Genomic DNA, 25,708 nt, shown 5'->3' on the forward strand with positions numbered 1-25,708 from the left:
CTTTGCGCGCAAATATTTAGGCAGCATTACTATTCTTATCATGAAAATTGAGAATACGTTGATCATATCAAATACCACATAGGTCCTGCAGTGTCCTCCTCGAAAAGTGTACTAATTAGATAATAGGGACGAAGACAGATAATCATATTCAATTTCTCGATTAATTCCACATGCAATTACATTCATGTCATGCCCCGAGGGTATAAGCCGTCCATGTATACAAAAACAAACTATTTATGTACAGCGAATAGATTGAAAGACCGGCTGGCAGTTAGTTTTCTCATTAAGAAACCCCATCTCATCCCATCGTCGTCTCCCACCCCTTCTCAATCATCACGTCCATCCAATACACCCCCGTCTCGCCGGCATCCATCCGCTTCCACACCTCGCGCACCAACTGCAGACACACACCAATCGGCTTCGGCGGCAGAACATGCAAGTAGGAAGTCAGACGGCCCAGCACGAAGCGTCGCGTCCGGGAGACCTCGATGGCATGCGAGGAGATATTGGGCGCGGAGGGGTCATCTTCCTCGGCTGTCCCAGAGGAGGGGGAGGAAGCGGAGGCAGATTGGGGACGCGAGAGACGGAGTTCGCTGCTCGAGGCGACGAGGAGGAAGGGTTGGAGGCATCGGGTGCGGGATTCTAGGGGGATGGTCTTGAGGCGGGAGAGCGTGGTCAGGGCGAATTCGGTGAGCCAGTTGTCGTAGTAGCTTGTGTCTTGTGGGGTGGGTTGGGAGGAGGTGGAGGGGTTTGGGTTGGGCTCGAGGTTCGGGTCTGTGGGGATGTAGGATGGGTCGTAGAACCAGGGGGGGTTGATGGGGCCGTCAGGACCGGTGTCGACATCGGGGTTGTTGACGGGGAGGAAGGGGTCTTGGGGAGCTGGTGTCGTGGATTGTTGCTGTTGCTGATGTGGTGGTTCGTTGGTAGGATAAGGTCGAGACGGGGGTCGATGGGCCGGTAAACGACGGCGAAGAAGGTCGGGAAAGGCTCGATAGAGCTGCATGAGCCCCGTGCAGCGGTAGACTTCAGCCATGGTGAGGAGGTGCCAGACGGGGGTTTCGTCGTCGCCGGGACAGACGATTTCGGTTTCGGCGGGATGGGCGAGGCCCAGGAGGCGTTCTTCGAGCTCTCGGGCCTTGTCGATGGCTAGCTGGGCCTGCGCGATGTCGGCATGCGAGGTGAAGATCCGTAGGCGGATGCGCTTGCGTTCGCAGCGGACGAGCCGTCCGACTTCTTGCACGGTGAACTGCGTGTCGCGCGCAATGCCCGTCCACGGATGCGGCACGCGCTGCAGCACAAGCGATTCACCCGTGTCCACGGCCGTGTTTCCCGACAGGACCGTGGCGTCGTCCGCGACGAACGAGAGGAGCATTTCCCAGTAGACCAGGGCTTCTTCGAAGAACTGGTGGTTATTGCCGTGGTGGGCACTCGAGTCCTTTAACGGCTTAGTGTCGAGGTGGTTCCGCAGCAGGTTGAAGAACGAGATCCCAAGGTCTTTGGGATCGTGCCAGCTGGCGGTCTGGCCGAGCATCAACAGAGCCAGCAGGGACTTGTCGTCCATGGCGGCGTCTTTGGTGATGATATCGACGGCCTCGTTGCGCAACCGGCGGCCCATGGGACCGAACTGGGGAAAGTCGTGAACCAGCGTGGCGGCGGCCATGCTCTGCATCGTCTTACACATGGCCAGCGAGGAGCCCCAGAGGCGGGACACCGTGCTGCGGAAGGGGTTCATCTGACTGTCATAGCTGGAGAACAATGCCGCCACTTCCTTAAAGTAGTACTCGATGAGCGTCCAAGATGGGTTGTTCAAGGGTTGGGGAATGGACAGGAAGTCTCGCTGAGGGGCACTAGGTCCCGTAGGAGGGTACTTGCGGACGATAGCAGAAGGGTCGAAGCCCGGAAAGCTGTGCACTTGATTCTGGAGTGCCGGTGCGGCCAAAGAAAACAAGTCCAGCGGATTGTCGGTCAGGTTGACGAATTCGAAATCGAACAGCGAGCTACCCTGCTGAGCTCCCGGCACCGTCGACGTCGAGTTCGGCGACGGAGGACACAGATCTGTCAGTTCAGGAAGTGAGTTCGATTGTTGCAAGTCCCAGAGATTGTCGCGGAGGGCATTTGTCTCGTCTACTTCGAGCCCTTGCGGCGTCGGGGTGCTGCCGGCATTGAGACTGACATCACCGCCATCCACCAGAAGCGGGGAATCGGTCAGGATATCGGCGAGACCCAGCGATCTGAGGCTGGGAGACTGGTCGGATCGCGACGAGGCCTCGTCCTGTTTGTCCTGCTGGGAGATGCTCTCGTCCTCGCCAGTTGGGCCCGGGGTATATTTCGTCACCCAGCGCAGATTCTGGACGTAGCCGGGACATTTCACGCCCAGGCGAGTACATCGATTACAGTGCGGTTTCTCTTCCCCGCATTTGACCTGTCAATGGGAATCTCAGCCTTCCCCCGGGTCTTTTCGATTCCCGGCAGTCGAGAGACACTTACCCGTTTGCTCTTGCATCGGGCACAGCCGTTGCGGGATTTCTTTACACGACGCATTGTCGACTAACCCGGATCAGGGGGGAGGTGGAAAAGGAGGAAGAAGGGAGGAGGAAGCGTTGGCTCCCATGGTGGCCAAGTGGTGAGGAGAGCAGCGTCGAGTGGAAGAGACAAGCAGAGACGAACAACGAAGAGGCGCGGAGACAATGCGGGGAAGTGCCTGAGGCTGCTATCTGCGCCCAATCACCGCCGCCGGGGCCGCATTGCCTCTTCGGGAGACGGGTCACGTGATAATATTTGGTGTATACTTTGTGAAATATCACTAGATGGATGGGGGTGGATAAATACTCAGAGACAGTGATTGTGTTCAAATCCCAGTGTAGAGGTTGTGCAGGGTACATGGATTATGTATAGCTATATAGTATAGGTCACTATTTACATAGTCATCCCCCGGGGATGAACCCGACGTCATTTCGGATGGAATGCCGAGAAGGGAGATGGAAAGAAAGAAAACTCATGAAACTGAACCATACTCGCCTTGTCGGTTACTTCACCACTCTGGAGTCTGGATTCAAGAATGGCAAACGAGGCGATTGTTGTTGATTGACACCCGCCCGGTCAAGTGACGCCCGCCCATTGTCCTTCCTGCTGCCTCAGGCCGCCAGCCCCACCGCGCTTTTCTTCGCCGCTTTTCCCTCCTCTCCTCCTGGCCCCGGCGATCTATACTTCTTGACCTCATCGCTATTGATTCGGTCGACTTATTCCCAACAGATCACCAGTCTCCGTAACATCCTGGCTCTGCCATTCTCGCCTTGATCTGCCGGCCACTGCATCATCTCCCTCCCAAATGGCCGAGCCTCAGTCTTACTCCACAGACCCCGAATGGGCCAACATCCAGCCCATCGAGCTGAATGATGGCTCCGACTCCGGGTCCTTGCCATTGGCCACCATCGCGTACCCGTCGGAGTACCTCGAGGCCACCTCGTACCTGCGCGCCGTGATGGCCGCCAACGAGATGTCCGAGAGAGCGCTGAAGCTCACCGAGGATATCATCTCCATGAACCCGGCCCATTACACCGTATGGTAAGTTATCGATCGCTCGCTCTCGACCCGACGGCATGATGAATGAAATGACTGACACGACAATGACAGGATCTACCGGGCCAAGATCATCTTCGCTCTGGAAAAAGATCTCCACGAGGAGCTCGAATGGCTGAACCGCATCTCCCTGAAGTTCCTCAAAAACTATCAGATCTGGTAATACACCCGCATCCTCACCGGTCTATCTATCTTCGCCTGCCAGACGCTAACCCCCAAACCAACAGGCAACACCGTCAGGTCTTAATGGCATCCACGACCCATTTCCCAACGCTCCCGCCCAAGGAGCTGGACTTCCTGATGGACATGTTCGCCCAGGATTCCAAGAACTACCACGTCTGGACCTACCGCCACTGGCTAGTCCGACGATTTCAGCTGTGGGACACGCCCCGCGAGACCCAAGACGTGGAGAGTCTGCTGAACGCCGACGTGCGCAACAACTCCGCCTGGAACCACCGATTCATGCTGCGATTCGGCCCCCGCGCCAACGAGCCCGACGCCGGCATGCCCAACAGCAACGGTTGGTCGGCCGAGAAGGGCCAGCTAGCGGTCGTCGATGAGGACCTGGTCGACGCCGAGCTGGAATACGCGAAATCGAAGATCCTCAAGGCCCCGGAGAACCGCAGTCCCTGGTCGTATGCGCGCGGGGTCCTCCGGGCCTCGGGACGTCCGCTGTCGGAGTGGAAGGATCTCGCGCGGCGGCTCGTCACGGATAAATTGGAGAATGGGCAGCTGGTGGATGTCGAGGTGAAGAGCAGTCATGCGCTGGAGTGGTTGGCGGATGTGTATGCAGAGGAGGGCGAGCCGTCGCCGGCGGAGGCGGTGCGGATGCTGACTCTGCTGAAGGAGAAGTATGACCCCATTCGGAAGAATTACTGGGAGTATCGGATTAAGATGATCTCGAGTCCTGCGGTGGCGGCAGCTTGAACGGGTGGCAATGTATGTAGGTTGGATGAGACAAAAAGGTGTAGCATCTAGGACAATGATCACTTTCATAACGACGTATCACATTCTTCAGATAATTAAATCGGCATAATATATTGTATAGGTGCCCCTGTATGTGAGAAATCAAAGACAACAGGGGAGACACAGAAAGATGACAAGAGAAAGAGAAACGCAATGGCCCGCCATAAGCATCAATCATGAACAACCAGAAACCAGTACTAGCAATGCAATGCAACATTATCTATCATCGTTGAAGGATTCAATTCGCCCATCCCTCCTGGAGCATTTTCCGCCACTCTACCGCCGAATCGATAGTGACGTTGCTGCCACCACATACGACGATCACCACTCGGCTATCCGCATTCAAGTCCGGCACCAACTGCTTCAGCTTCGACTGCAGCGGCTGCGACGTCGAGGTCGAAACCGAAGACGACCCCGAGTCCTCGGCCCCGGACTCGTTCTCCGTGGCCGACAACCGATCATCCCCGTATCCTTCGTCCCGCGAGGGGTTGTCCTCCGTTGTTCGCTTACGCTTACGCTCCGAAGACACGGGAACTACTGAAGCGGACGAGGAAGCGACGGCTTTGCCCGCATCCCCAACGGCCGCCTCCACACACACGCCGCAAGCCAGCTCCACAAGGAGCCTCTCTTCGTCGACGAGTCGCAGCACACCGCGTGCCGCGTCGGCGTCGGACAGCACCGCGCTGTGCACGGCGATCCCGGCCGGTGGGGACACGACGTACTGGAAGGTCTTTTCGGAGACCCGGATGGCTCCCAGCGAGGTGGCCTGGGAGGTGATTTTGGGTAGCGAGACGAGCGACTTCTGCGCCACCGCGGCGGCGAGGGAGTCGGTGCCGTCGGTTTCAATGGCCAGGAGGTGGATGGGGTTTGTTTGGGGGGTAGTATCACCATTACCGCTGCTAGCAGCGGCGACGGCGAGCTTGTTGTTTTGTTTTTGCATCGACCGGTGTCGCTCAATGCCCATGACCAGACCGTTAAGCAGCCCACCGCCTCCTACGCTGCAAATCACCGCGTCCACGGGCAAGGGACGGCCACGATGGGTCTGTTCATCGTCGTCCCCGACGGCGGGGGGAAGCTGGAAGACGAGCTCGTCGACAATGGTACTGTTTCCTTCCCAGATGGGCTCGTTATCGAAGGGGTGGAGGGCGATCTTAGCGACATTGGGGCTCTCGTCGGCGTTGACGGACTGCATGACCACGGCGCGCATGTACTCGCCGGCCTCGGAGAAGGTCTCGCCATGCTGGATGACATCGGCGGCGCCGGCGGTGCGCAGCTTCTGCACCATCAGAGGCTTCGTGGAGAGCGGCACCACGACGGTGCACGGGTAGCCCAGGGTGCGGGCGGCGCAGACAGCCGCCAAACCGGCGTTGCCGCCAGATGAGGCGTAGAAGTGGACGGGTCGGTTGATGTTCTCGGGCTTGACGAGGTGCGAGAGGATCTGGTTGCCCATGGCGCGGGACTTGAAGGAGCCGCTGGGCTGCACGTTCTCCAGCTTCAGGAACACGTGGTATCCGGCTGCGCGGGAGAGCGAGGCCGATTCAACCAGGGGGGTTTCCACCCAGGGGGTCTTGAAGACGGGCTTCACTTCTTGTGCAATGCTACCCATAGTGGAGAGGAGGAGGAGGAGGAGGATGAGGAGGAGTGTGTATATATAAGAATCTGCTCAAAGGGACGAATAAGATGTGTTCAAAAGAGGATGGGTCAAATGGTTCGAGAGATAAAAATATAGAGAAAAGATCTCATGTTTCGTAGTAGTATACAAGCTGAAGGAGTAGGCTGGCTGATAGAATGGAGGAGGGGAGTATAAAAAGAGGAAGAGCCGGGGAAAACAGACACCCAGCCAAGCTCAACAATCCGATATAGATAAACTCAGAAAGGAAAAGAAACCCAAAAACACTAATCAATACAAACCCTTGCATTATCTGAAGCGTATACTTCAAGTTCTGATATACATACTTCGGTATCGTCCCGACAGGTGTTTTCCGCGGGAAAAGCCAGCGTTCCCCGTCCCGATATCAATCAGGTTTGATCATCGCGGATCTGGACCCAACTCCCGCTGATAACCTTGTGGACTTGCGAACTTTAAGCCTGTGGGCCATGACATAACATAAATACTCTCATAGGAGCTCTCCCTTGGGGATTCTCCAACCTTGTAAGTTTAGAAGAAGTTAGTACCAGCGACGACGACCGGGAAAGGCGTTCATCGTTCCCAGCCGTAGCTAGTGTTGGCGGAGAAAGAAAGTGGCCTTCACATAAAGATGACACAGTCGAAATATTTCTTGCACTATTCTGTAGTGGCTGGAGCCGGCCACTTGTTCTTTTCTGTTTCTTTTTCATTCGTTGCTTGGCGCTATCGAACCGGAGAATCACGACAGTGGACATGTCTTACTCCTCAGAGATAAGAGGGGGGAATAGAACCGTCTTTCGGACGCCTTCCCCATAGTTGGAATCTGAATTTAACTTTGCCGCCGAGAACATTCGACTCGAGGGATCCGTGCTGTCAACACAGAGGTAGTCTAGAAGCTCTTTGGCCTTGGTGGGCATGAATGGTTGCAGCAAGATGCCGGTGATTCGTAGTGACTCGGCAGCGTGGTACAGACAGCGAGGGGCATTTCCCCCGCCTTTCCAGGGCTCCGATGCATGGAAGTACTTGTTGGCCTGGGGAAGAAAGCTGTTAGTACAGGGTCTCGTTCCGACCAATTCTCGCCGCTCTAGCGTACCTGTTCAATCAAGTTTATGATCTCGTGTAGAGCTGCACGCGGATTGAGTTTCTCCATTTGTTCTGCCACCTTGAGAGGTGTTTCCTCAATCAGTTTCTGATACGCGAGATCGTCCTGACTAGCCGGCGGAAGGCTGTCGGACGTCCCGTTCACGATGTGTGTCCGGAGCTTCCCTTTGGAGGACCCTGCTAGTCGCGACGCCAGATTCCCGATTCCCCATTGCAATAATTTCTTGTAATCCCGGATAATGTATTGATTGTCGTAATCGGAATCCCCAGCGAAGCCGCCTTGGTAAACAAGGAAGAAACGCATAGTGTCCACGCCGAACCGGTCGATGGCGAAAAACGGGTTCACTACATTTCCCGTGGACTTCGACATTTTCTCGTGATTCATGGTCCAATGTCCGTGAACGAGGACATTGTGCGGTAGGGGGAGATCTAGTGCCATCAGAAAGGCGGGCCAATACACGCAGTGGAATCTGGAAGGATCGTCAGTCTCGTACGTACTCCACCAAAACAATACGAAAGGGAAACCCTACCGGACAATGTCCTTGCCCACAACGTGGACATTTGCTGGCCATCCAAGTCGGCCCTCCTGGCCGGGAGGGAATGGGTATCCTGCCTTGGTCAGGTAGTTGATCAGCGCATCAAGCCAGACATAGATTGTCTGTGTCTCGTCTCCCGGAACGGGGATGCCCCAATTCAAGCGCTCCCTAGGTCTAGAAATCGACAGATCCTGGAGGCTCGAAGAAACCGATCGGACCACATCCGTAGCGTAATTTGAAGGAGCGATGAAGTCCGTCTTGTATAAGTCCAACAGGCGCTCTTGAAAGGCAGAGAGACGAAAGTGATAGTTTGTTTCCGAGGACCACTCCACTTCTTTTCCGGTTTCGACTGACACCTGTGCACAGTGAGCAGATGCTTTTTGTTGATGTGTTGCTGCTATGGTTTGTCATGCATTACCATTCTTTTCCGTCCTGTAGTTGGATCCAAGGAATTCTGCACCTGAGATGGAGGATAAAATGTTTCGTCGCTGACGGAGTACCAGCCTTCATGCTTTGCGGTGTAAATGTAACCCCGATGGCTCAGCATTTCCTGGGTATTCGGTCAGACGTGTGTTCAAAGGCCTGGAGAGAAGATCACACGACATACCCAGAAATACTGAACAGCCTCCCTATGCGCTGGCTCGGTCGTTCGAATGAAATAGTTATTATCTAGATTCGCCGTTTTTGCCAACGCCTACAAGTCACCGGTTAATCGACAAGGCAAAATTATTTGGCTTTGCGCGATGGCATTGAGACACCGACCTCGAAGGTTTTATAGTTCATATCGCAGAAAGCTTGGGTATCCATATCTGCGGCGAGTGCAGCTTGTTGAATCTAGCGATTATAGTCAACTCGAGTAACCCAGGCTAAGAAATGGGCGATAGGTACCTTCATCCCGTGTTCGTCCGTTCCCGTCAAGAATTGGGCGTCATGTTCCCCATTCAGTGTCCGCCACCTCTTCACCACATCTCCGATAACCATAGTGTATAGATGACCGATATGGGGCGCTATAATGGTAACATGTTAGTCAGCGCCAGCCCCGAATGAGAAGTTGAGACGATGGGAACGTACCTGCATTGACGTAAAAAATTGGCGTTGTCACGTAGTAAGGCTTCTTCGTCCCTTTATCCACCGATGTCGCAAATCTGCGCGGAAGGACCGCGGAGGTTATTCGAGATGTCCTGCAGGAGGCGCATTTCCAGGATGGGCGTCTGTAGGCCAGAAACTGGCTAGCCCAGGAGAGAGCACGAAAGCGATACCTGGGGAGAGCCATTGCGAAAGGTAAGTAGCAGAGACAGAGGAAAGGGAAACGCGAGGATTCCGGAAGGTGAATGATTGAATCTCTTCGGAGGTGGACAATCTCCGGGTGGTCCAAGCTTCCCCCCCGTACCTGGGCAGTACGGCAAGCGATAGCGGCCAAATTGCCAAGTCCTACTCATCTACATAACTACATCTACCAAATAAAAATTGACATGGGTTACGCTCTAGTATTAACTCGACAGCTGTCTCCGGATCTCGGTGGTTGCCCCGCTTTTTTCACCCTGACAATCAGTCCAAAAGCAAAGCATCCAGCGTTTTCAGGGCCCATTTAGAAGTTGTAAGCTCCGTCGACGGAGAGTCATCGGCGTTACGCTGGAATGCGTGGTGCAACACTGCACCGATTTTGCTCGCCTGTATCGCAGTAGTAAGGATTTCCTGCTGATGTACAGAATCATAGATCCCGCAGTGAGACCCAGAATTCATCCCAAAAAGTATCGAGCAGTTGTAGGCGGCATGTGTAATTGTGCCAGCCGCTGACGTCCATGTAACCAGTGGCTAATAAGAGAGAGCTCAACTCCATGCCAAATGGCAGTACCCCAGCTAGAGACTAATCGACAATCCCTGTGATCCCCAAAGTCTTCTCGCTAACTAGGATGTTTGTTTGCGAAAGGTCATTGTGTGTGAGAACTTGCGGGTAGGTGTCCTTGAAGAGAGCTGGGAGACCGTGTTCAAGCTCGAGGATTTTTGTAGGGGAAAGTATAGAGGGTGATACGTTTTTTTAGCTTGGTGAGTCGCAGACGGAGTCGGTTCTGACAATCTTCTCGCACTTCTGGCTCAACCGGCTGAGGCCTCGACCAGCACCGAGCAAAGTATCTAGAGAAAATCAACACTACGCCTTTTCATTATCTAAGGGGTGGTAGGAAAAGTATTTCGGATACAGATCAGCTGATATTTATATTTTATAATCACTGGTATTACATAATTAGGAGTGTCTCTAGCAAAAGTGGGAGTGTCCTTAGCAATTCCCTAGGAAAAAGGACGAGCTACCTGGCTAGATGCTTGATGAAACACAAATGCTTGGCCTGTTCCATGGCATTCAACTCAGCCTTAGAGCTGAGCCCTTCCAAGCAAGAAATGCCTTGCAAACAGGGCATCGTATAGATGGGAAGAGGTGGGTTAGCAGCAGGCATTGTGCCATGGTAGGTGGCTTCGGGCACCAAGGAGCCGTGTATGAACTTTGCCAGCTGGATAACAGCCTGATCTAGAGTGGACTCAGATTCTCGGAAGGACACGATCAAATCACGCCGTTCACCTGGACAATCTGGACAAAGGACCGTGTAGCTGAGCGAGCCAGGAACGGCAACTTCCTGGACTGTGGAGCCACCGGAGATCCTACGGGCATGGTCGTCACACTCAGATTGAGTTGGAGATTCACGGGCTTCGAAGAACCTATCGATGGCTTCTTGAGTCCACGTTCGCTCTTCCATTGATTGATCCTTGGCTGACGAAGGTTGGGTTTTATTGTTGGAATATTTACCAGATTAAGTACTAGTAGATAACTAACTGAACTAACTAACTAACCAACTTAACTATCAGAGCGACAGTTTGATAACTAGTTAATAACTAACTAGTTAACTAGTTAACTAGGAGGTGTTAGATTACCTAATAATAGAAATTAGTTATGACATGCCCTTAGGTGCCCGTGCGCGTGCCCGTACCTTTTTTTTTTTTTGCGCTCCGCCTGCATTATTAGGTACCCTTCTTCCTCTTCCCTTCCCTTCACAGTCCCCACAGTCCGGCTTTCTATATACAATCGACTCTTTCAAGGTTGCAATTTTGGAAACATTTACTCTATCTTTTATCCTTATCAGTTTATCACTGCCTCGAGGAATTTTTTCTTGATTGATTCGGTCGCGTATTAGACGGCGATCCAGCCTTTCTTGCACAATGGCTCCCTTGGGTGAAGACACGCTGACGAAAGTGTCCACGAACGGTATGTTACTCTTAAGACGAAGAAGGGACTCTTTAATCCCGTGGTCTAATATTTGGTCTCGTCTCTAGCGGCTACCGAGTTCGTCCAATCTTTCTACCCCGCGCTCCAGTCCAACCGTGCCTCGATTTCCTCGTTTTACAGCCAACCTACTTCTACCATCATCTTCAATGGCAACGTTGTCGTCGACGGCAGCGCGGTCCAGGAGATCTTCGTCAACCAGATGCCTCCAACGCACTACGAAGTACAGTCGTTTGACTGCCAGATCATCAACCCGGCTTATCCTACTCCTACGACAACCGGTGTGAAGACGCCCCAGGAGACGACTTCGAAGGACCTCTCGATTTTGGTGGTCACCAGCGGATTTGTGCGCTTCGGCGAATCGAGAGATCTTCCGCAACGCGGGTTCAGCGAGACTTTCGTGCTGGTTCCGAACCCTACGGCCGATGCTCCCAAGGGAAAGCGCAGGAGAGAGTGGCTTATTCAAACACAAACCTTCCGACTGGTGGTCTAACTGAAGCGGCTCCGTACGGGCAGAATGCTTCATTTTGATGAATGACTCATGTTATACATCATAATGCGCCCTATGACGACTCAACGAATAATATTCTCGGGGCCCGAGACTCGATAGCCACGCAACCCGCAATGGTTTAAATTACGATAAAAAAAAAGGGAAACAATATCACAAACGCCAGGAACGCCCACAGACTGCGCGACAAGCGAAATCGCCAGAATTATGAGGAGGCGGATCTGCGCGGTACACGCAAGTTCGCTTTGACTCGTTCCAGTAGCTCCTCCCGCGTGGAGCTTTCATTCGGCAAAAGTCCTCTCTGTCAAGTGATTGTTAGCGTGACAACTTTTGCTTTTCGTCTCGACTTTTCAGTTTTGATGTCTTGGTTTTGAGGAATCTCGAAAGGGTGAGACGTACGGCGTGAAGCCATCTTCGCATCTCATCGGCCGTCCAGTTGTTGGGATCTTAAATTGAACCGGGATCAGTTGATGCGTCTTGAATTACGTGCTCTAATGCCTACCTCCGGTTGGATCTGGTTGCGTCGTTATATCTTTACCCCAGATGGCCCAGACAGCAGCCGCCGTGACCATTCCCGCAAAACCTAGAGGAATTATGGCTTAGATGAGACATTTTTCGCCATTTTGCAGAACTGATATTCATACCCAGGAAAAGGTTCTGGGGTTTTTTGTTAGCCGGTGCATGTGAGATGTTTTTTGTTTCTGATGTATGAATGAGAGAAATACCTTGGATTGCATGGCTTTATCGAGAGGGGTAGGCATATTGGCAGGAATAGAAGGAAGTGATGGCTGCGTAGAGGTAGTGGAGAGAGACGAGTAACGGACAGTAGAGGACAGCTACTCCCGTATGATATACTCCGGACAAACCATCCAAACCGACCAGGTGGCTGCCGCCTAGTCAGAGCACCGCCACAGTGACGTTGAGCCCAGCCACGGCCGAGGCTTGACTTGTCAGGGCTCCCAGCGGTGCAACCCTAAAGCGGCAGAATCCCACAATAACCGCCTCGACCAACGACGTCAATCAAGATCGACTGACAGTCTCCATTCCGCCTTCAACTACCTCATCCCATCACGTCACAACCATCTGCCCACCATGCCTCGTGAAGTTTCCGACATCAAGCAGTTCATCGAGATCTGCCGCCGCAAGGATGCCTCCTGTACGTCTTTCCTGTGACCGCCGGACGGCTCCGGGTGCTAGAGCTCCCCGGCTGGAGCTCCGGGCTGGATGTTGGGAGCTTGCACCGACGCGAGAATGACCTCAACCTGGAAGGCTAACCATCCGTCTCCGTAATGTACAGCTGCCCGCATCAAGCGCAACCGCAACACCCAGCAGATCAAGTTCAAGGTCCGCTGCCAGCGCTTCATCTACACCCTCGTCCTGAAGGACTCCGACAAGGCCGACAAGCTGAAGCAGAGCCTACCTCCTTGTACGTTCATTCATTCGAATTACCTGACGGGGCCTCCGTGAAATGGATGGATGGTCATCGGTCTCGACTTGAGACCAATTGCTATACACCCGGATGAGAGACGAGATCACGACGGTCGGGCATTTGAGAAGCGCCTACGCTAACCTTTGGTTCTTGCCAACAGCTCTCAAGGTCGTCGACGTCTCCAAGGGTGACAAGAAGAAGTCTCTGTAAACATCTTCCTTCACCGGAACTAAGATTATAGGACCGCGGGGGGAACAATAGTCGCAAGCATGATTCAACTGTCGAAAGGGAATTGGCATGGACATAATTGCCCCCTTGTGGGCCGACACTGGAATGATCGGATTAAAGCATAAATGATATGTGGAAATGGCCATTTCAGCGTCTGTAACCGGATGCTGTGTGTCTCATAGTCAACGCGAACGGCATATTTTCTTACCGGCCAGACGACCTACAATTCTCAATTAATCGCCAGGGTATGCTTTGTCGGGGCATTCTGGATTCTACAACACAATAAAGATCAAAAAAAGTTGAAAACCTTACGCAACTCTTTCGGCATCCCGAGTGTACTTTTTCATGGTGCAACAACGCTGATGCTGATCGTGTTGATCAATGGATACCCATGTACTTGACGGCTTTCGCCGATTCCCTTTCAGGATGCGGCGTGGGTTTTGTAGGCAGTCCAGGGACTTTAGGGGAAATGGTAACATGGTTCCCACCGTGTAGGAGCCACACATAGTCGAGTCATTAGTGACTTGGGTGGATCGATTGGCCCTTACGGGCCACCCGATGGCAGCCAGCTTGGCGTGCTCTGAAGCGGTCCAAGGCATGCCAATGATGCCCTTCTCGACGTGGATTTGAGACAAGATGGAACATGTCAGGCCCGGAAGCCGGTCCCATCCAACACTATCTGTAGTCTAGATAGTCGATACCGACCTTTAGCGACGATCTTTCTGACGCAATCAACTGAATAGGCTAAATTGGGTCTTGGCAGGCTGTTGCTGAAACACCTGCCAACTACCCTCCAATTTCGCCCTGTCACAGGCTGGATGATCGTCGGCCTTCTCCAACACTCAGGGAATCAGGTTGATTCCTCCCCTTCCTGATCCTACTGACTCGAGTCCCTGTCAATGACGGGGAAAGAATGCATTGTTGGTAAACACAGTGCACCCATAGGACTCCGTATTCCGTGCTAATTGTTATTATGAGACTATGGGCTGCCGGACTTCGCGCTGACAAGACCCTGGTGACCACCTAGAATACCGGAGGTTTATACATCCCATCGCCCCTTGGCGGCACGGAGTAAGTCCCGTCGAATCATCACTGCAGCTGAGGCGCTTGAGCGCTAATCATTTCTATTCAGGTCACGGTAAGGTCCCGGGGGATGACGGATAGATCTTGGTCATATAAGGCATCCACTCTTTCTACCCCATCGTTGGAAACCCAAGACGGCCGGTGCAATTCCTTTTCAGGAACGGATGCAGAACCAGATGGTCTAGGGGCTTCACCATCGTTCTAGTCCAGTCTCGAGAATTGCCGTCGGACCGTCACCCCGGCCCTGCCCTGGGGGATCGGCATGGCTTTGTCCAGGAATAACTCAGCCATGCAGAATGCCACACGCTTTGTTTCTACCTCCTCATCAACGAGAAACGGAATCGGTCCACTATGGGTCTTGTTGTCTGGGCGGGTACTTCTCAGTTCCTCATGTTTCCACAGAACGGCCGAGTGTGATACTTCATAGCCCGACTTTCTTTTTTCTTTTTCCGGTGCCAACACCAAATCCCGGGAGTTCTGGGATGCCCATGAGGTGTCGAGTTTTAGTGATGTATTTCTCATGTCCAAGTGCCGAGAGTAGTACTGCCATGTTCTCACGGTTTACCCCGTAGGACAAGGGGAACAAGCCCGAGGGTCAAATGCAACTCGTCAAATGCAGGTTGCAACCTTCCAAGCGCTGGTCCATCGTCAGTCCGGGATGGCCCTATTGGCGGGTCGTCGCTGTCGAACGGACCTTGCACCGTTGAATCCATGGATAAATCACCGACTAACCTGGCGTTACAGACCAGACAGCCAAGCGTGGAGCGTCCTCCTGTCCCTCATTGCTAATTATAACCAGGCGTCCATCAGATGGGATATAAAATGGGCGCTCGAATGCCCATGAATTGGTTTTTTTTTTCTCTTCATCCCCAACTCACTGAACTCCATACCCATTCCTTCTCTTTGCCTTTGGTCAAGCAGGACTCTTAATCATCGGCACCGGATTTGACATCCTTTTACTTTTTTTGAATCATACACAATGGCCCTCTCCAAGATTGCTTCCCTCACCGGCCTTCTGGCCTCTGCCTCTCTCGTCGCTGGTCACGGCTACGTCTCCGGTATTGTTGCCGATGGCACCTAGTATGTTCTATCCCCTATAACCGTTTACGTCAAGAGTGACAAGAAGCTGACGAGGATACAGCTACGGCGGATACCTTGTTGACAAGTACGCTTACTCGGACAACCCTCCCGACACCGTTGGCTGGTCCACCAGCGCCACTGATCTCGGCTTCGTGGATGGCACCGGATACTCGTCGGAGGACATCATCTGCCACAAGAGCGGCAAGCCCGGCGCTCTGACTGCCTCCGTCAAGGCCGGCTCGGACGTTGAGTTCCAGTGGACCGAATGGCCCGAGAGCCACCACGGCCCCGTCATCTCGTACCTTGCCGCCTGCGACGGCGAGTGCTCGGCTGTAGACCCGACTTCTCTCAAGTTTTTCAAGATCGACGCCAAGGGTCTCATCGACGGCAGCTCTCCTCCCGGCCAGTGGGCCACCGACGACCTGATCAGCAACAACAACTCGTGGACCACCACCATCCCCTCGTCCATCTCCAACGGCAACTACGTCCTGCGCCACGAGATCATCGGTCTCCACTCGGCCGGTCAGGAGAACGGTGCTCAGAACTACCCCCAGTGTGTCAACATCAAGGTGACTGGTGGCGGCAGCGCCAGCCCCGATGGCACCGCGGGCGAGTCCCTGTACAAGGCCTCCGACGAGGGTATCAAGTTTGACATCTACTCCGACCTGAGCGACGGATACCCCATCCCCGGCCCTGAGCTTTACAAGGCTTAAGGTTTCTTAGGCTGGTTTCTGTTTTATCTTGCTTGGTGGATTGGACTTTTGTCTCTAGATTGATCAAAGTCATGTTAAATACCGGATAGTGGAATGAGGTTGGATTCTTTGAGAATACTAGTTCTCTGTAAACGCTTGTAAATCTTTTCGTACGCATGGGTCTGTGGTTCCAACCTAGATGTTCAATGGGATTGTTCATTGATAGTTAGTTCTTGGTGGATTACCAACCATCACAAGGACTGCCTCCAAGAATAGTAACTGCAACCTTTGGACGAGGTAATATAGTCATGATCATGCAAATCCCCCTACTCACTCCTCTCATACTCCAACTCCACATACCCAGTAACCCCAGCACCCTCCAAACCCCTATCAACGCCCTCCCTCCCCAAATCCGTCCTCCTTAACTCAAACTCCCCAAAATAATTCGGCTCCTCCGTCACCCTCTTAAAAAACGCCCCCTCAAACAGCGCCAAACTCCTACCATTCGCCTGCCCAATCTTCACACTCAAGCAAGAGAACCTCAACCCTGCATCTCCCTCCTTCTTCCTCTTCCCCATCGCCTCCCTAGCCAACTCATCCCCCGCCAGGAACTCCTCCAAAATCCTCCCCTCCTGGTCAACCACATACCGCAAAAACGCCAACAGCGCGGCCCTCCCAAACCCCTGTCTCTGATTCCCCTTCTCGGCAACCATCAGCTCGATCTCTCCGACAATCAGCGGCTCCGAGTCCCCTTCCTCGCCGTCATCGACGCGCAGAAACAGGTTAATGTCGCCGATCATGTTGGACGGACTGTCGTCCTGCGGAGTCAGAGATGTCGAAGACCCAGAGACAGGTCGACAGATGATGAAGGTTAGTTTGTCGGGGTCTTGGCGCCAGCTGCGTTGCATGGCGTATTCTTCCTCTAGGGAGAGGGGTTCCGAGGCAGTGGCTTCTTGGATTTCCTGGTGTTGTATGTTAGTGGGTTTGGGGTGAGGGTTCTGTTTGGGATGAGTTGTATGGATGAGTTATGGGTGGGCGGGGTAAAGAGATATCGTAGTATAATTTTTACATTAGGGATGTGTGGGGTAGGGAGAGTAGGTAGGTATAGAGTAGGATGTTAGGTAGGAGACATGGCATTCATACGGGGTCTTTCATCCACTCGTGGTAGCGCGGGACATGCCATTTCGAGTATGGGACGAGAAGCACCTTCGAGGTGGAGATTGCTGCAATTGATATTTCAGCAGGGTTTCCTTGGTCATAAGGCTATTTTACATACCGGTTTCAGCGTTGAGAAGCATGTTGGCTACGGGGATCCTTTTCTTTAAGATGGAGAGGAGAAGGTAAAAGGTCCGCGGAAACGATGGTTTCCTGCTCGGGTCTTGGCACGCGGCCTGAGGTATACACTCATCGTCAATTCATATGCACTCCTGAATTACATGTATTTGGGATATCTATATAACCGGACAAAAATCATATTCATTGCTTTTCTTCGCTCCCGGCAAATGCCCCGAATTTGATCACCTCCGTCTCCAAGGTCTCCGTGTCCACTAGAACAAGTTCCCCGGTTTCGTGGAACTTGGGAATGGACAGAAGGCGGACTCGCTGGGTCGCAGCGGTGTCATTAGAGTCGGTCATCTCAGTGTCGGCTCCGTTGAGTCTCCATGGTGCATCGCTTTCGATCACGGCGGTCTTAAAACCGGGTTGGTTGCCGGTGAAGAAGATATGGGGACAAGATTCCATCACAAACGGATCGTGTGTTTGAAAGGGGTAAGACCCTGTGGAGAAAAATTAATACCGTGGGAAACCGTAGCCATGAAAGAAAGGAATCGGCTTACAGATCGTATCAGGTGCCGTGGGCACACCGCATCTCCAACGCAGCATGGCCTCCATGATTCGAACCCGGGCCTCCCCATCGCCATTAGCATCGATATTTCCATCCTCATCGGCAAAATCGAGGTAGCGAAGGACGTCGTCGACATTCTGTCCACTCGAGCCCCACACACGCCAGCCTTCGATGTCGCCCTCCCATGGGTTTGTGACGCTGTCGAACCAGCCTGGTTCTAGCGTCTCACCGCCCGACGGAGGTGCAGCGCAATATGCTCTTGCCCGCGGGAACATGGCCCGATGGATCCCTTGTTGAGGCAAGGCGAAATTTGCGGGATCACTTGCGCCTGGCATGAGAGTCACCGGTATGCTAGGCAGGATCTCCGCGAGGAAGTTATCTAATTGGGTGATGGGCGAGGCATTGTAAGCAGAGGCGTCATATCCGTACTTCTTCGGGCCGCTCTTTTTCTTTGCAGCCCCATTCTCATTGGGGTCCACGGTTATACTGGCTCCGAGTGAGTTTCCCGCAATGACCAGTCTCGTGATTGCGGACGCATTCAATGGTGCGCTGTCATCGTTACTCGCCGAAGTACCCGTGTAACCCAGTAGATAGTCCGTCAAAAGTTCCAGGGCCAGGGTGTCACTCGACGTTCCCGTTATTCCAAGACCACTCACGAAAGCGATCTTGCCCTTTTTGGCTCCACCCTCCGAGACAGACTCGTCTCTCTCCCACCGACGAGGCTGCCGAGCCAGATCAGGGACCTTGATGTCAATCGACTCAAAGTCTCCGTTGGCATTTTCAGTTCCCAGGACAGCAACTATAGCGCCCGTTGCCAATTGCGTGGATCGCAACATACTCCCCGTCAATCGCAAGCGACCTGATTCGTCTTCGAGCATGATCTGCGTCGAGTCGGGATTCGAAGGATCGAGATATGTGCGGCGAGGCGGGGGTGCCAATGTATAATTCTACCGTAGAAGGATGAGCAAGTTGAGGCGTTGGCGGGTCCATGATTCAGTTCTTACATCTTTCGTCAAGTCATCCAGAATGTTGGGTTTCAAGGGCATGTCCATGTAGATTGTTCCGGCCACCCAGCAGAGCTCTCCCTGCCTCACATCCAAAACACGTTCTACCCGACGCGCGTGTTCTCCTGCAACCTATCTCAAGCCAAGTTGATCAGCAATTGGCCAGTTGACGAGGGTTGTGTATTCCAGTCGGCGACGGTCGCATTGTTCAAGAGCGCCGTAACTGCGCGAGAATTGGGCTTACACTAAATCCTTCCCATGCTTCGACTGCCACCTCCTCTACTGCCGGTTTCAGCTTTGCGAGTCGCAAGAAATACATATCGCCATATTGTTGTTGATAGTGCCGTTCTTGGCCGGGGGGTAGTTGGAAGGTGTGTAGAGGGTTGTAATACGAGGGTTCACGGTATACAGGCGTATATTCCGTTTCACTAAAGTAACAAGTTGAACTGTTAGCAATTGTGCTTCTATTAAGGTATTCAAAAGAAGCTGTCGTTCAGAGCTTGAATGGTCTCGGCGAGGGGGTTTGGGAGCGGACCTGGGAGGGCGCATAAACTCGCTATCTGCCGCGTTGGAGGCCATGTTGTCGAGCTACCTGGCCGATCATCTATCGACCGAAGACAGTGGCAGCGGCGTGTATAGGGAAGCGACGGAGGGTGTGTGGGGAGGGAAGGGAATGATCGTTGAAGGTTTGAAGGTCAGTGGGTTGAAGAACTTCATCCGTCGGACGCGAATCACGCGTCTTTTGGCGTTCCGTAATTACAGTACCGCTTTGGGCCGTCGGCGGGACCATCCACCATCTTACTCTCGACTCCTCAACTTCTTCGTCTCTGCTGTCATCGAGGATTACTCCGTAATGAGAGGTCATTCTTCAGACAGAACTCGAGAATCGTGATTGATGGCCCCGGGTATCTGGGATGATCTCTTTGCACCTACTCTCAAAGACCCAACTGACCACACTCCATAGTGTCCCGAGGACATGTAAATTGATCGAAGACACGTTAGCAAAGACCCAATAAGGTCTAGATGATCTTCGTCGATCTGACGATTTAATAAATACATGGATGGCAGACAGGAATCTTTTGGAAGACACTGGGGATGGTGGTAGTGTCTATCTACTAATAAACCAAAGCTTCACACCGTCGGAGATAACACCGCTACAGGCATGAAGAGCCAAACTTGACCGTGGGCGTATCACGTCAAAGGCTTACCACGATGACCAAGGGAGACTGGCTTGCAATGATGAAATGCTACGAATGGTCATGCCAGAGGAAATTCCATATCTCGTACTCGCCTCACCCCACATGCCAGCCCCTCGGGTATGCCGAATGTTTCCCTCTTGAACACTGAAGCACTGACCAAATCGGTCGCGTTACAGATCAAGGGTTATGCTATTCTGGCTGGTAATGGAGGAAGACAATGGAGGACGGGATTTTCGTGATTGCAATGGCCAGAATAGGTCAAGTAGAATACTCAGGAAAATGCCTCTGATCCGCATTCTGATTCAGTCATTGTTGTTTCACCTCGCAGTACTGGAATTGGCTCGTTCTTATATCCTGTGTCGTTCTCTAAAGTGGTTTCCTTTCCAGGCCCATAGCCATTTATCTTTTTCAAGTCGAACATTGCATAAAAATTTAACTCAACTGCCGCGCTTGAACTTCTGGACGAGTTCAACGATGAGGTTGTCAGGCCTCCTCAGCTGCCCAGTAGGGTTCTACGTCACAATCCTGCTGATCGGCACATTGACCACGACATTTGCATTTGACCTCTTCCTACATGACCTTCGGACACTGTTCAGACGCAGTCTTCCCGGGTCTCTGGCGGTCGCTCCCCAAGGCGCAGTAGGCGACTATCAACCTCCGCCGGGGCCTGTCACAGATAATCATTTGCCGTTGCCAACATGGCCGGTGGCAGCCACAATGGGAGCTGCGAGCACGCCTACTTCCGCCCGGGATGCACCTCAGGGAGCGATGGAAGCTTCAGCACAAACGAGTAACGTACCGGCGAACGTGTAAGTTTGAGTGAACCCATTTGGGATCATGCCTGAAGTTGCTGACTGCTGAACCACTTTTCATCTTCAGCCCGCGAAAGAACGTTGCTATCGTCACTGGAACGGTTACGAGACTTGACGCGGCGATGGCTGCGACGCAAACATCGATGGCGAGCAGGGACGCTGCCATCTCATCGACAAGTTTGGTGTTTTTGGTCCTCGCTGCGGTGCTACTCTGACCGCGCGATTATAATCGCTAATTGCAAAACAATGATGAACTATGAGTAGTCAAATTCAAGCTTCACACATGTACATAAATCCTGATTGCGAGCCATGGTAAAAACTCAAAACAAGATTCTCGAAAGCTAATTGATTTGATTGTTGTAAATGGCATACTCATTCATCTGTTCAGTAGCGGATGGATGAGGATGTTAAGTCCGCTTATCTCCGACGAACATGGAAGTAGGAACAACCCGTCAACAGTCAAGCAGGCACAGTAGCCAGGACACAAAAGTCCACAAGAACCTCTAAGCTCGGTCACGGCGAGGATCTGCAGCAGGAACCAACAGCAGCAAAGGGCAGGGAAGCCTCGGTCCGGGGAAGCTCAACTGCTGATCTCCGCTTCCCCGCATTGCGGCACGTGCTTTATGAACAACTTATGCGCGCTCATATCTTCAATCTTCACATCGCATCCATCCCCGAGTTGGCTTTAAACCAGACATATCCAACTGAGAATTTTACTTTCTTTCTTTCTTTTCTTACTCTGTTATAGCATAGGGTGGCACTGTTTATACCTCCGCGATCCCTCCTACCAGATACTACTGTTGATTCAAATTCAAAGTTCAAAATACTATACAACCACACCACCACACCATGTCGCTACAAACACCTCTATGCTCCCTGCTCAAAATCAAGCACCCGGTGCTCCTCGCCGGCATGGCACGCGCATCTGGAGCCCCTCTAGCAGCCGCCGTCTCCAACGCCGGAGGTCTAGGAACCGTCGGCGGTCTAGGCTACAGCCCCGAACAACTAGACGAGATCCTCACGGAGCTGAAATCGCTTCTCCGCGACCCGTCGCTGCCATTCGGCGTTGACCTGGCCCTGCCGCAGGTGGGCGGGAGTGCGCGCGCCACGAACCATGATTACACGCACGGGCAGCTGGACCAGCTCATCGACGTGGTGATCGCGCACGGCACGAAGCTATTCGTCTGCGCCGTCGGCGTGCCTCCCGAGCGGGTCATTCGGCGACTCCACGACGCGGGCATCCTGATCATGAACATGGTCGGGGCGCCGAAGCACGCAGAGAAGGCGCTCGCGCTGGGCGTGGACATCGTGTGTGCGCAGGGCGGCGAAGGTGGCGGGCATACGGGCGATATCCCCTTCTCAGTGTTAGTGCCGGCGGTGGTGGATGCGGCGAGGAAGTATCGGAGTCCCTTGACGGGGCAGCCGGCGCTGGTGGTGGCGGCAGGGGGCATCAATGACGGGCGCAGTCTGGCGGCGTCGCTGATGCTGGGGGCGTCCGGGGTGTGGGTGGGGACGCGGTTCGTGGCCTCGGAGGAGAGCGGCGCCAGTCGATTGCACAAAGAGGCGGTGGTCGGGGCGCAGTATGGCGAGACGCGACGCACGCTGGTCGTCTCCGGACGGCCGCTGCGGATGCTGCCGAATGACTACGTCAAGGAATGGGAGAAGCGCCCGGACGAGATTGCCAAGTTGACGGCCAAGGGCGTTGTGCCGATCGAGCACGACTTCAACAACGACAAGGAGGTCGACATTCCGTTCTTGATGGGCGATGTCTCGGCGATCATCAAGGAGATTCAGCCGGCTGGGGTGATTGTTCAGGAAATGGTGCAGCAGGCAGTGGATGTGCTCAGGCAGGGAGGTGGCTATATCACCAGTACTGGAAGCAGTAAACTATGAGTCCCCGGAGAGGGTGGGATGAAAATCAATCAATTCTGTGAATATGGAATGGAAATCTACAGAGAAATTTTTTTTTTTTTTGTCTTCATGAAACCATGATACGTACGTTTAGGGGTGTTGATCTAACATGTACAAGTACAGTAGTAATAAATTGAACCAAATTAAAAACAGACCATGATGCAATGTGCAAGAACCCCCGGATTCCGGTATGTGTTGGACAAGAGCGATGCACATAAAACCGACTCAAAAGACCCGAACAGAGCCAGACACACTCAAACATAGAAATATCCCAGTGATATCCGAGCACAGTTTGCCGGTATTGTCTCGTCAAAGAACTGTACTTCAAAGACCAGACCGAATGCACAATATACACATCAGTATGTACACTCGCCCTCGGATAGAACAACACCCTTTGTCCATGACCGCTGGTCACAGGTCTGGCTTGAGAAAGACCGATCTCTTTGCGAGAGGACCATATGATTTTTGCTAATGGCATCCATTCATCACAGCTTTGTTTCCGTTGGCCCGCGCCTCCAGCAGATTCGGCGGAGGGGGCGGTCCGAACACAGGCTTTTCTGGTTGTTGCGATACGCCGCGTTCGCCATTGATGTCGCGGTCGGTGCTTTCAAGCTCGTACTCGTCGTCGCTGATTCCCTCGTCATCATCGTCCTCATCCTCGTAGTCCTCGTCGTATTCGCTCTCCGTGCCTTCGTCATCCCCGTCGAGGTCGGCCGCGAGGCCCTGACCTCGGCCCTGGGCTTGCATCCGCCGGCAGAGGGCTTCGAGATGATGACTTTTCTTTCGCCATTTCTCGAGTTCTTCATAGTTCCTCGTGCGCTCCTCGGCCATTTCCAATATATTGCGATTCGTTTGGTCATGTTTGCGGGTGAGCGTGAGGTTCTCCTTCTCTAAGCGCTTCGTCTTCTTCGACATCTCCTCCATCTCTTTGCGGAAAGTAAGGAAGAGTTCGTTGCTGTTGTTTAGCGTATCCTCCACCTGTGATATTATTATTACCGGTGGGTCAAACGCGGGGTGGACCTGCGACATACCTGTTTGAACTTCTCCACATAGATGTTGAGTTGACTGCGCAGTTCCGCTTCGGTATGCGAGAACGTAGAGACCTGCGAACTGAGGGCGCGACAACGGGCGGCTTCATTCTCGGCGGCTCGACGTTGTTCTTCGTACTTGGCGGTGAGACATTGTATCTCTGAGTCTTTGCTACGGAGGAGCGTTCGATAGTGCCCTTCTCGCATCTCAAACTTCTCGCCGATGGTTTTGATCTTTGCACGTAGACTATACAGTGACCACACTCAGTAAGCAGTTTCGGATGGGCCAGTGAGCGCTACTTACGCTTCGTCCAAGTCAATGTCCACCTTCTCGCTTCGTGGACTACCTTTGGCGGCCATGACGTCTTGAATGTCGTACAAGAGCGAATCCAAGCGCTCATTGACAATCAGCCTCGCCTTCTTTTCCGTATCTTCTAGCTTCTTGTTTTCGTCCTGCAGATGTACGAGGGAACACCATCAGCATTTGCTATCCCGGACAAGCGACATGTTGGGAAGTGCGAAACTGACCTTGACTTTTTTATTTTCTTTGGTAAGCTCCCTGCATAACTTTTCGAGTTTATCTTTCATGGTAACGGTCTTGCTCAGTTCCGATTTTCCCTTGTCCTGATCTTTTTGCAACTGGTCTGCCCGCTTTTTGCTCTTGGCATAGTCGCGATCCAGCTTTTTCATATCCGCCAAAAGTTCAGTGTACTTCTTGTGAACTGTCTCTAGGCGGGTCATCGGGGATTCGATATTGCTGAGAAGTTGGTTCAGGTCTCTCGTAGCCTTCTTGACTTCACGCTCTGTAGTCATTTCCAGTTAGGATCCCAATTCCGCAACAAGACAGTAATAGAAATGAAGCCCGTTCCGCTCGAGAACAACAAGGCACAGATCACGCACCGATCTCCTGTTCTTGGTCCTTCTCTCCGGCGGCATCTTGTTCCAACTGAGAGATCTTGGCCGCTAAGAGCTTCGACGTCTCATTGGGATCCGCCACCTTCTTCCCCTTATTCTTTTTGGACATTGCGGCCGACGACATGATGGAAGGCTTCTGACTCGGTCCTCCAGACCCAGTTGTGCGGCTTGCGGTCTTGTCGGCGGTTGTCGCGAGGCTGGTTCTCGGAAAGGAAAAAATGCGAAGACGGAACGGTGGGTGGTGGTTGGTTGGATCCGGAGTTCTGACGCAAAGCCGCCACGACAGTCAATTTGCAACCACGCTCGCAACCGACGGATGACGAGAAGACGGGGAGGTCTCAAGAGCCAAGTAGGCGATCGTCGGCAACTCTTGAATCGAATCGACCTTTCGACACTAGCGGAGTACCTGGGTGGCCTATTTAACAGACTTGCAGAACTCGGAGGTTACGGGATCACACCGACTCCCTATGCAACCAAGTTCTGCAGAGCCAGCGAAAGTCGTAGGGGCGAAAGCACACGGAAGCTGAGAAATCGAGACGGGAATCGGGTCGTGGGGGTCGCGGAAGTTCGAGATGTCTCGAAGAACTTGCTGGGGAGAGAGATCGAATCCCGTCGTAAGAGGGGGCATGCGCACTTCACTCGCGCTAGCCTTTTACGGACAATAGTCTTGGCGTCGATTATTCACCTTCCGATTTCTCAGAGTAACTTAATCAATTCTCCTCCTCCTTCTCCTCCTCCCCCATCTTTTTCTGGACACCTCCTTCTATTATACCCCCTCTCTCTTTGTGGAGTTGTTTTTATTACGTTCGTTTGTGTTTGCCAGAGGTGGGTTTGTTCGTGTTCATCTCTCGCCGCTGCATCCCGGTCCGTTCGCTCGGTACCCTAGAAACCATCTC

General features: G+C 53.0%; 14 protein-coding genes across 14 annotated transcripts; 6 read left to right on the top strand and 8 right to left on the bottom strand.

The window, feature by feature from the left end:
• Positions 1-298: 298 nt before the first annotated feature.
• KD926_001138 (uncharacterized protein) lies at positions 299-2,541 on the bottom strand (the record flags this gene model as incomplete). The annotated part of the gene is made up of 2 exons (XM_053104817.1): positions 299-2,422; positions 2,488-2,541. The coding sequence occupies 2 exons, from the start codon at positions 2,539-2,541 to the stop codon at positions 299-301; spliced, it is 2,178 nt and encodes a 725-aa protein (XP_052951949.1).
• Positions 2,542-3,328: 787 nt separating this feature from the next.
• Positions 3,329-4,506, top strand: ramB (bifunctional protein farnesyltransferase/protein geranylgeranyltransferase; the record flags this gene model as incomplete). The annotated part of the gene is made up of 3 exons (XM_053104818.1): positions 3,329-3,564; positions 3,634-3,738; positions 3,807-4,506. The coding sequence occupies 3 exons, from the start codon at positions 3,329-3,331 to the stop codon at positions 4,504-4,506; spliced, it is 1,041 nt and encodes a 346-aa protein (XP_052951950.1).
• Positions 4,507-4,783: 277 nt separating this feature from the next.
• Positions 4,784-6,151, bottom strand: KD926_001140 (putative L-serine dehydratase; the record flags this gene model as incomplete). The annotated part of the gene is made up of 1 exon (XM_053104820.1): positions 4,784-6,151. The coding sequence occupies one exon, from the start codon at positions 6,149-6,151 to the stop codon at positions 4,784-4,786; it is 1,368 nt and encodes a 455-aa protein (XP_052951951.1).
• Positions 6,152-6,930: 779 nt separating this feature from the next.
• On the bottom strand, positions 6,931-9,082 carry KD926_001141 (methionine--tRNA ligase MSM1; the record flags this gene model as incomplete). The annotated part of the gene is made up of 8 exons (XM_053104821.1): positions 6,931-7,203; positions 7,266-7,743; positions 7,804-8,165; positions 8,228-8,359; positions 8,417-8,503; positions 8,572-8,643; positions 8,698-8,816; positions 8,881-9,082. The coding sequence occupies 8 exons, from the start codon at positions 9,080-9,082 to the stop codon at positions 6,931-6,933; spliced, it is 1,725 nt and encodes a 574-aa protein (XP_052951952.1).
• Positions 9,083-10,112: 1,030 nt separating this feature from the next.
• KD926_001142 (uncharacterized protein) lies at positions 10,113-10,556 on the bottom strand (the record flags this gene model as incomplete). The annotated part of the gene is made up of 1 exon (XM_053104822.1): positions 10,113-10,556. One exon carries the CDS (start codon positions 10,554-10,556, stop codon positions 10,113-10,115), a length of 444 nt encoding a protein of 147 aa, XP_052951953.1.
• A 460-nt stretch (positions 10,557-11,016) lies between these two features.
• KD926_001143 (putative nuclear transport factor 2 domain protein) lies at positions 11,017-11,573 on the top strand (the record flags this gene model as incomplete). Its single annotated transcript, XM_053104823.1, has 2 exons — positions 11,017-11,062; positions 11,131-11,573. 2 exons carry the CDS (start codon positions 11,017-11,019, stop codon positions 11,571-11,573), a joined length of 489 nt encoding a protein of 162 aa, XP_052951954.1.
• Positions 11,574-11,793: 220 nt separating this feature from the next.
• KD926_001144 (Ish1 domain-containing protein) lies at positions 11,794-12,349 on the bottom strand (the record flags this gene model as incomplete). Its single annotated transcript, XM_053104824.1, has 5 exons — positions 11,794-11,889; positions 11,988-12,034; positions 12,091-12,171; positions 12,233-12,245; positions 12,314-12,349. The coding sequence occupies 5 exons, from the start codon at positions 12,347-12,349 to the stop codon at positions 11,794-11,796; spliced, it is 273 nt and encodes a 90-aa protein (XP_052951955.1).
• Positions 12,350-12,680: 331 nt separating this feature from the next.
• On the top strand, positions 12,681-13,227 carry KD926_001145 (60S ribosomal protein eL38; the record flags this gene model as incomplete). Its single annotated transcript, XM_053104825.1, has 3 exons — positions 12,681-12,744; positions 12,886-13,014; positions 13,178-13,227. The coding sequence occupies 3 exons, from the start codon at positions 12,681-12,683 to the stop codon at positions 13,225-13,227; spliced, it is 243 nt and encodes an 80-aa protein (XP_052951956.1).
• A 2,080-nt stretch (positions 13,228-15,307) lies between these two features.
• Positions 15,308-16,121, top strand: KD926_001146 (lytic polysaccharide monooxygenase auxiliary activity family 9 protein; the record flags this gene model as incomplete). The annotated part of the gene is made up of 2 exons (XM_053104826.1): positions 15,308-15,408; positions 15,470-16,121. The coding sequence occupies 2 exons, from the start codon at positions 15,308-15,310 to the stop codon at positions 16,119-16,121; spliced, it is 753 nt and encodes a 250-aa protein (XP_052951957.1).
• A 305-nt stretch (positions 16,122-16,426) lies between these two features.
• Positions 16,427-17,398, bottom strand: KD926_001147 (uncharacterized protein; the record flags this gene model as incomplete). Its single annotated transcript, XM_053104827.1, has 3 exons — positions 16,427-17,062; positions 17,244-17,323; positions 17,377-17,398. The coding sequence occupies 3 exons, from the start codon at positions 17,396-17,398 to the stop codon at positions 16,427-16,429; spliced, it is 738 nt and encodes a 245-aa protein (XP_052951958.1).
• A 178-nt stretch (positions 17,399-17,576) lies between these two features.
• On the bottom strand, positions 17,577-19,526 carry KD926_001148 (DNA-directed DNA polymerase delta subunit POL31; the record flags this gene model as incomplete). The annotated part of the gene is made up of 5 exons (XM_053104828.1): positions 17,577-17,875; positions 17,936-18,890; positions 18,948-19,079; positions 19,192-19,375; positions 19,483-19,526. 5 exons carry the CDS (start codon positions 19,524-19,526, stop codon positions 17,577-17,579), a joined length of 1,614 nt encoding a protein of 537 aa, XP_052951959.1.
• Positions 19,527-20,620: 1,094 nt separating this feature from the next.
• KD926_001149 (uncharacterized protein) lies at positions 20,621-21,173 on the top strand (the record flags this gene model as incomplete). Its single annotated transcript, XM_053104829.1, has 2 exons — positions 20,621-20,955; positions 21,026-21,173. The coding sequence occupies 2 exons, from the start codon at positions 20,621-20,623 to the stop codon at positions 21,171-21,173; spliced, it is 483 nt and encodes a 160-aa protein (XP_052951960.1).
• A 634-nt stretch (positions 21,174-21,807) lies between these two features.
• On the top strand, positions 21,808-22,851 carry KD926_001150 (NAD(P)H-dependent flavin oxidoreductase; the record flags this gene model as incomplete). The annotated part of the gene is made up of 1 exon (XM_053104832.1): positions 21,808-22,851. The coding sequence occupies one exon, from the start codon at positions 21,808-21,810 to the stop codon at positions 22,849-22,851; it is 1,044 nt and encodes a 347-aa protein (XP_052951961.1).
• A 486-nt stretch (positions 22,852-23,337) lies between these two features.
• Positions 23,338-25,440, bottom strand: KD926_001151 (taxilin; the record flags this gene model as incomplete). The annotated part of the gene is made up of 6 exons (XM_053104833.1): positions 23,338-23,847; positions 23,901-24,144; positions 24,202-24,350; positions 24,426-24,700; positions 24,798-25,075; positions 25,241-25,440. The coding sequence occupies 6 exons, from the start codon at positions 25,438-25,440 to the stop codon at positions 23,338-23,340; spliced, it is 1,656 nt and encodes a 551-aa protein (XP_052951962.1).
• Between the last annotated feature and the right edge of the window lie 268 nt (positions 25,441-25,708).

This window comes from Aspergillus affinis (assembly GCF_023601865.1).
Source record: "Aspergillus affinis strain CMG 70 chromosome Unknown NODE_121_length_108513_cov_85_085119, whole genome shotgun sequence".
Taxonomy (NCBI): Eukaryota; Fungi; Ascomycota; class Eurotiomycetes; order Eurotiales; family Aspergillaceae; genus Aspergillus; species Aspergillus affinis.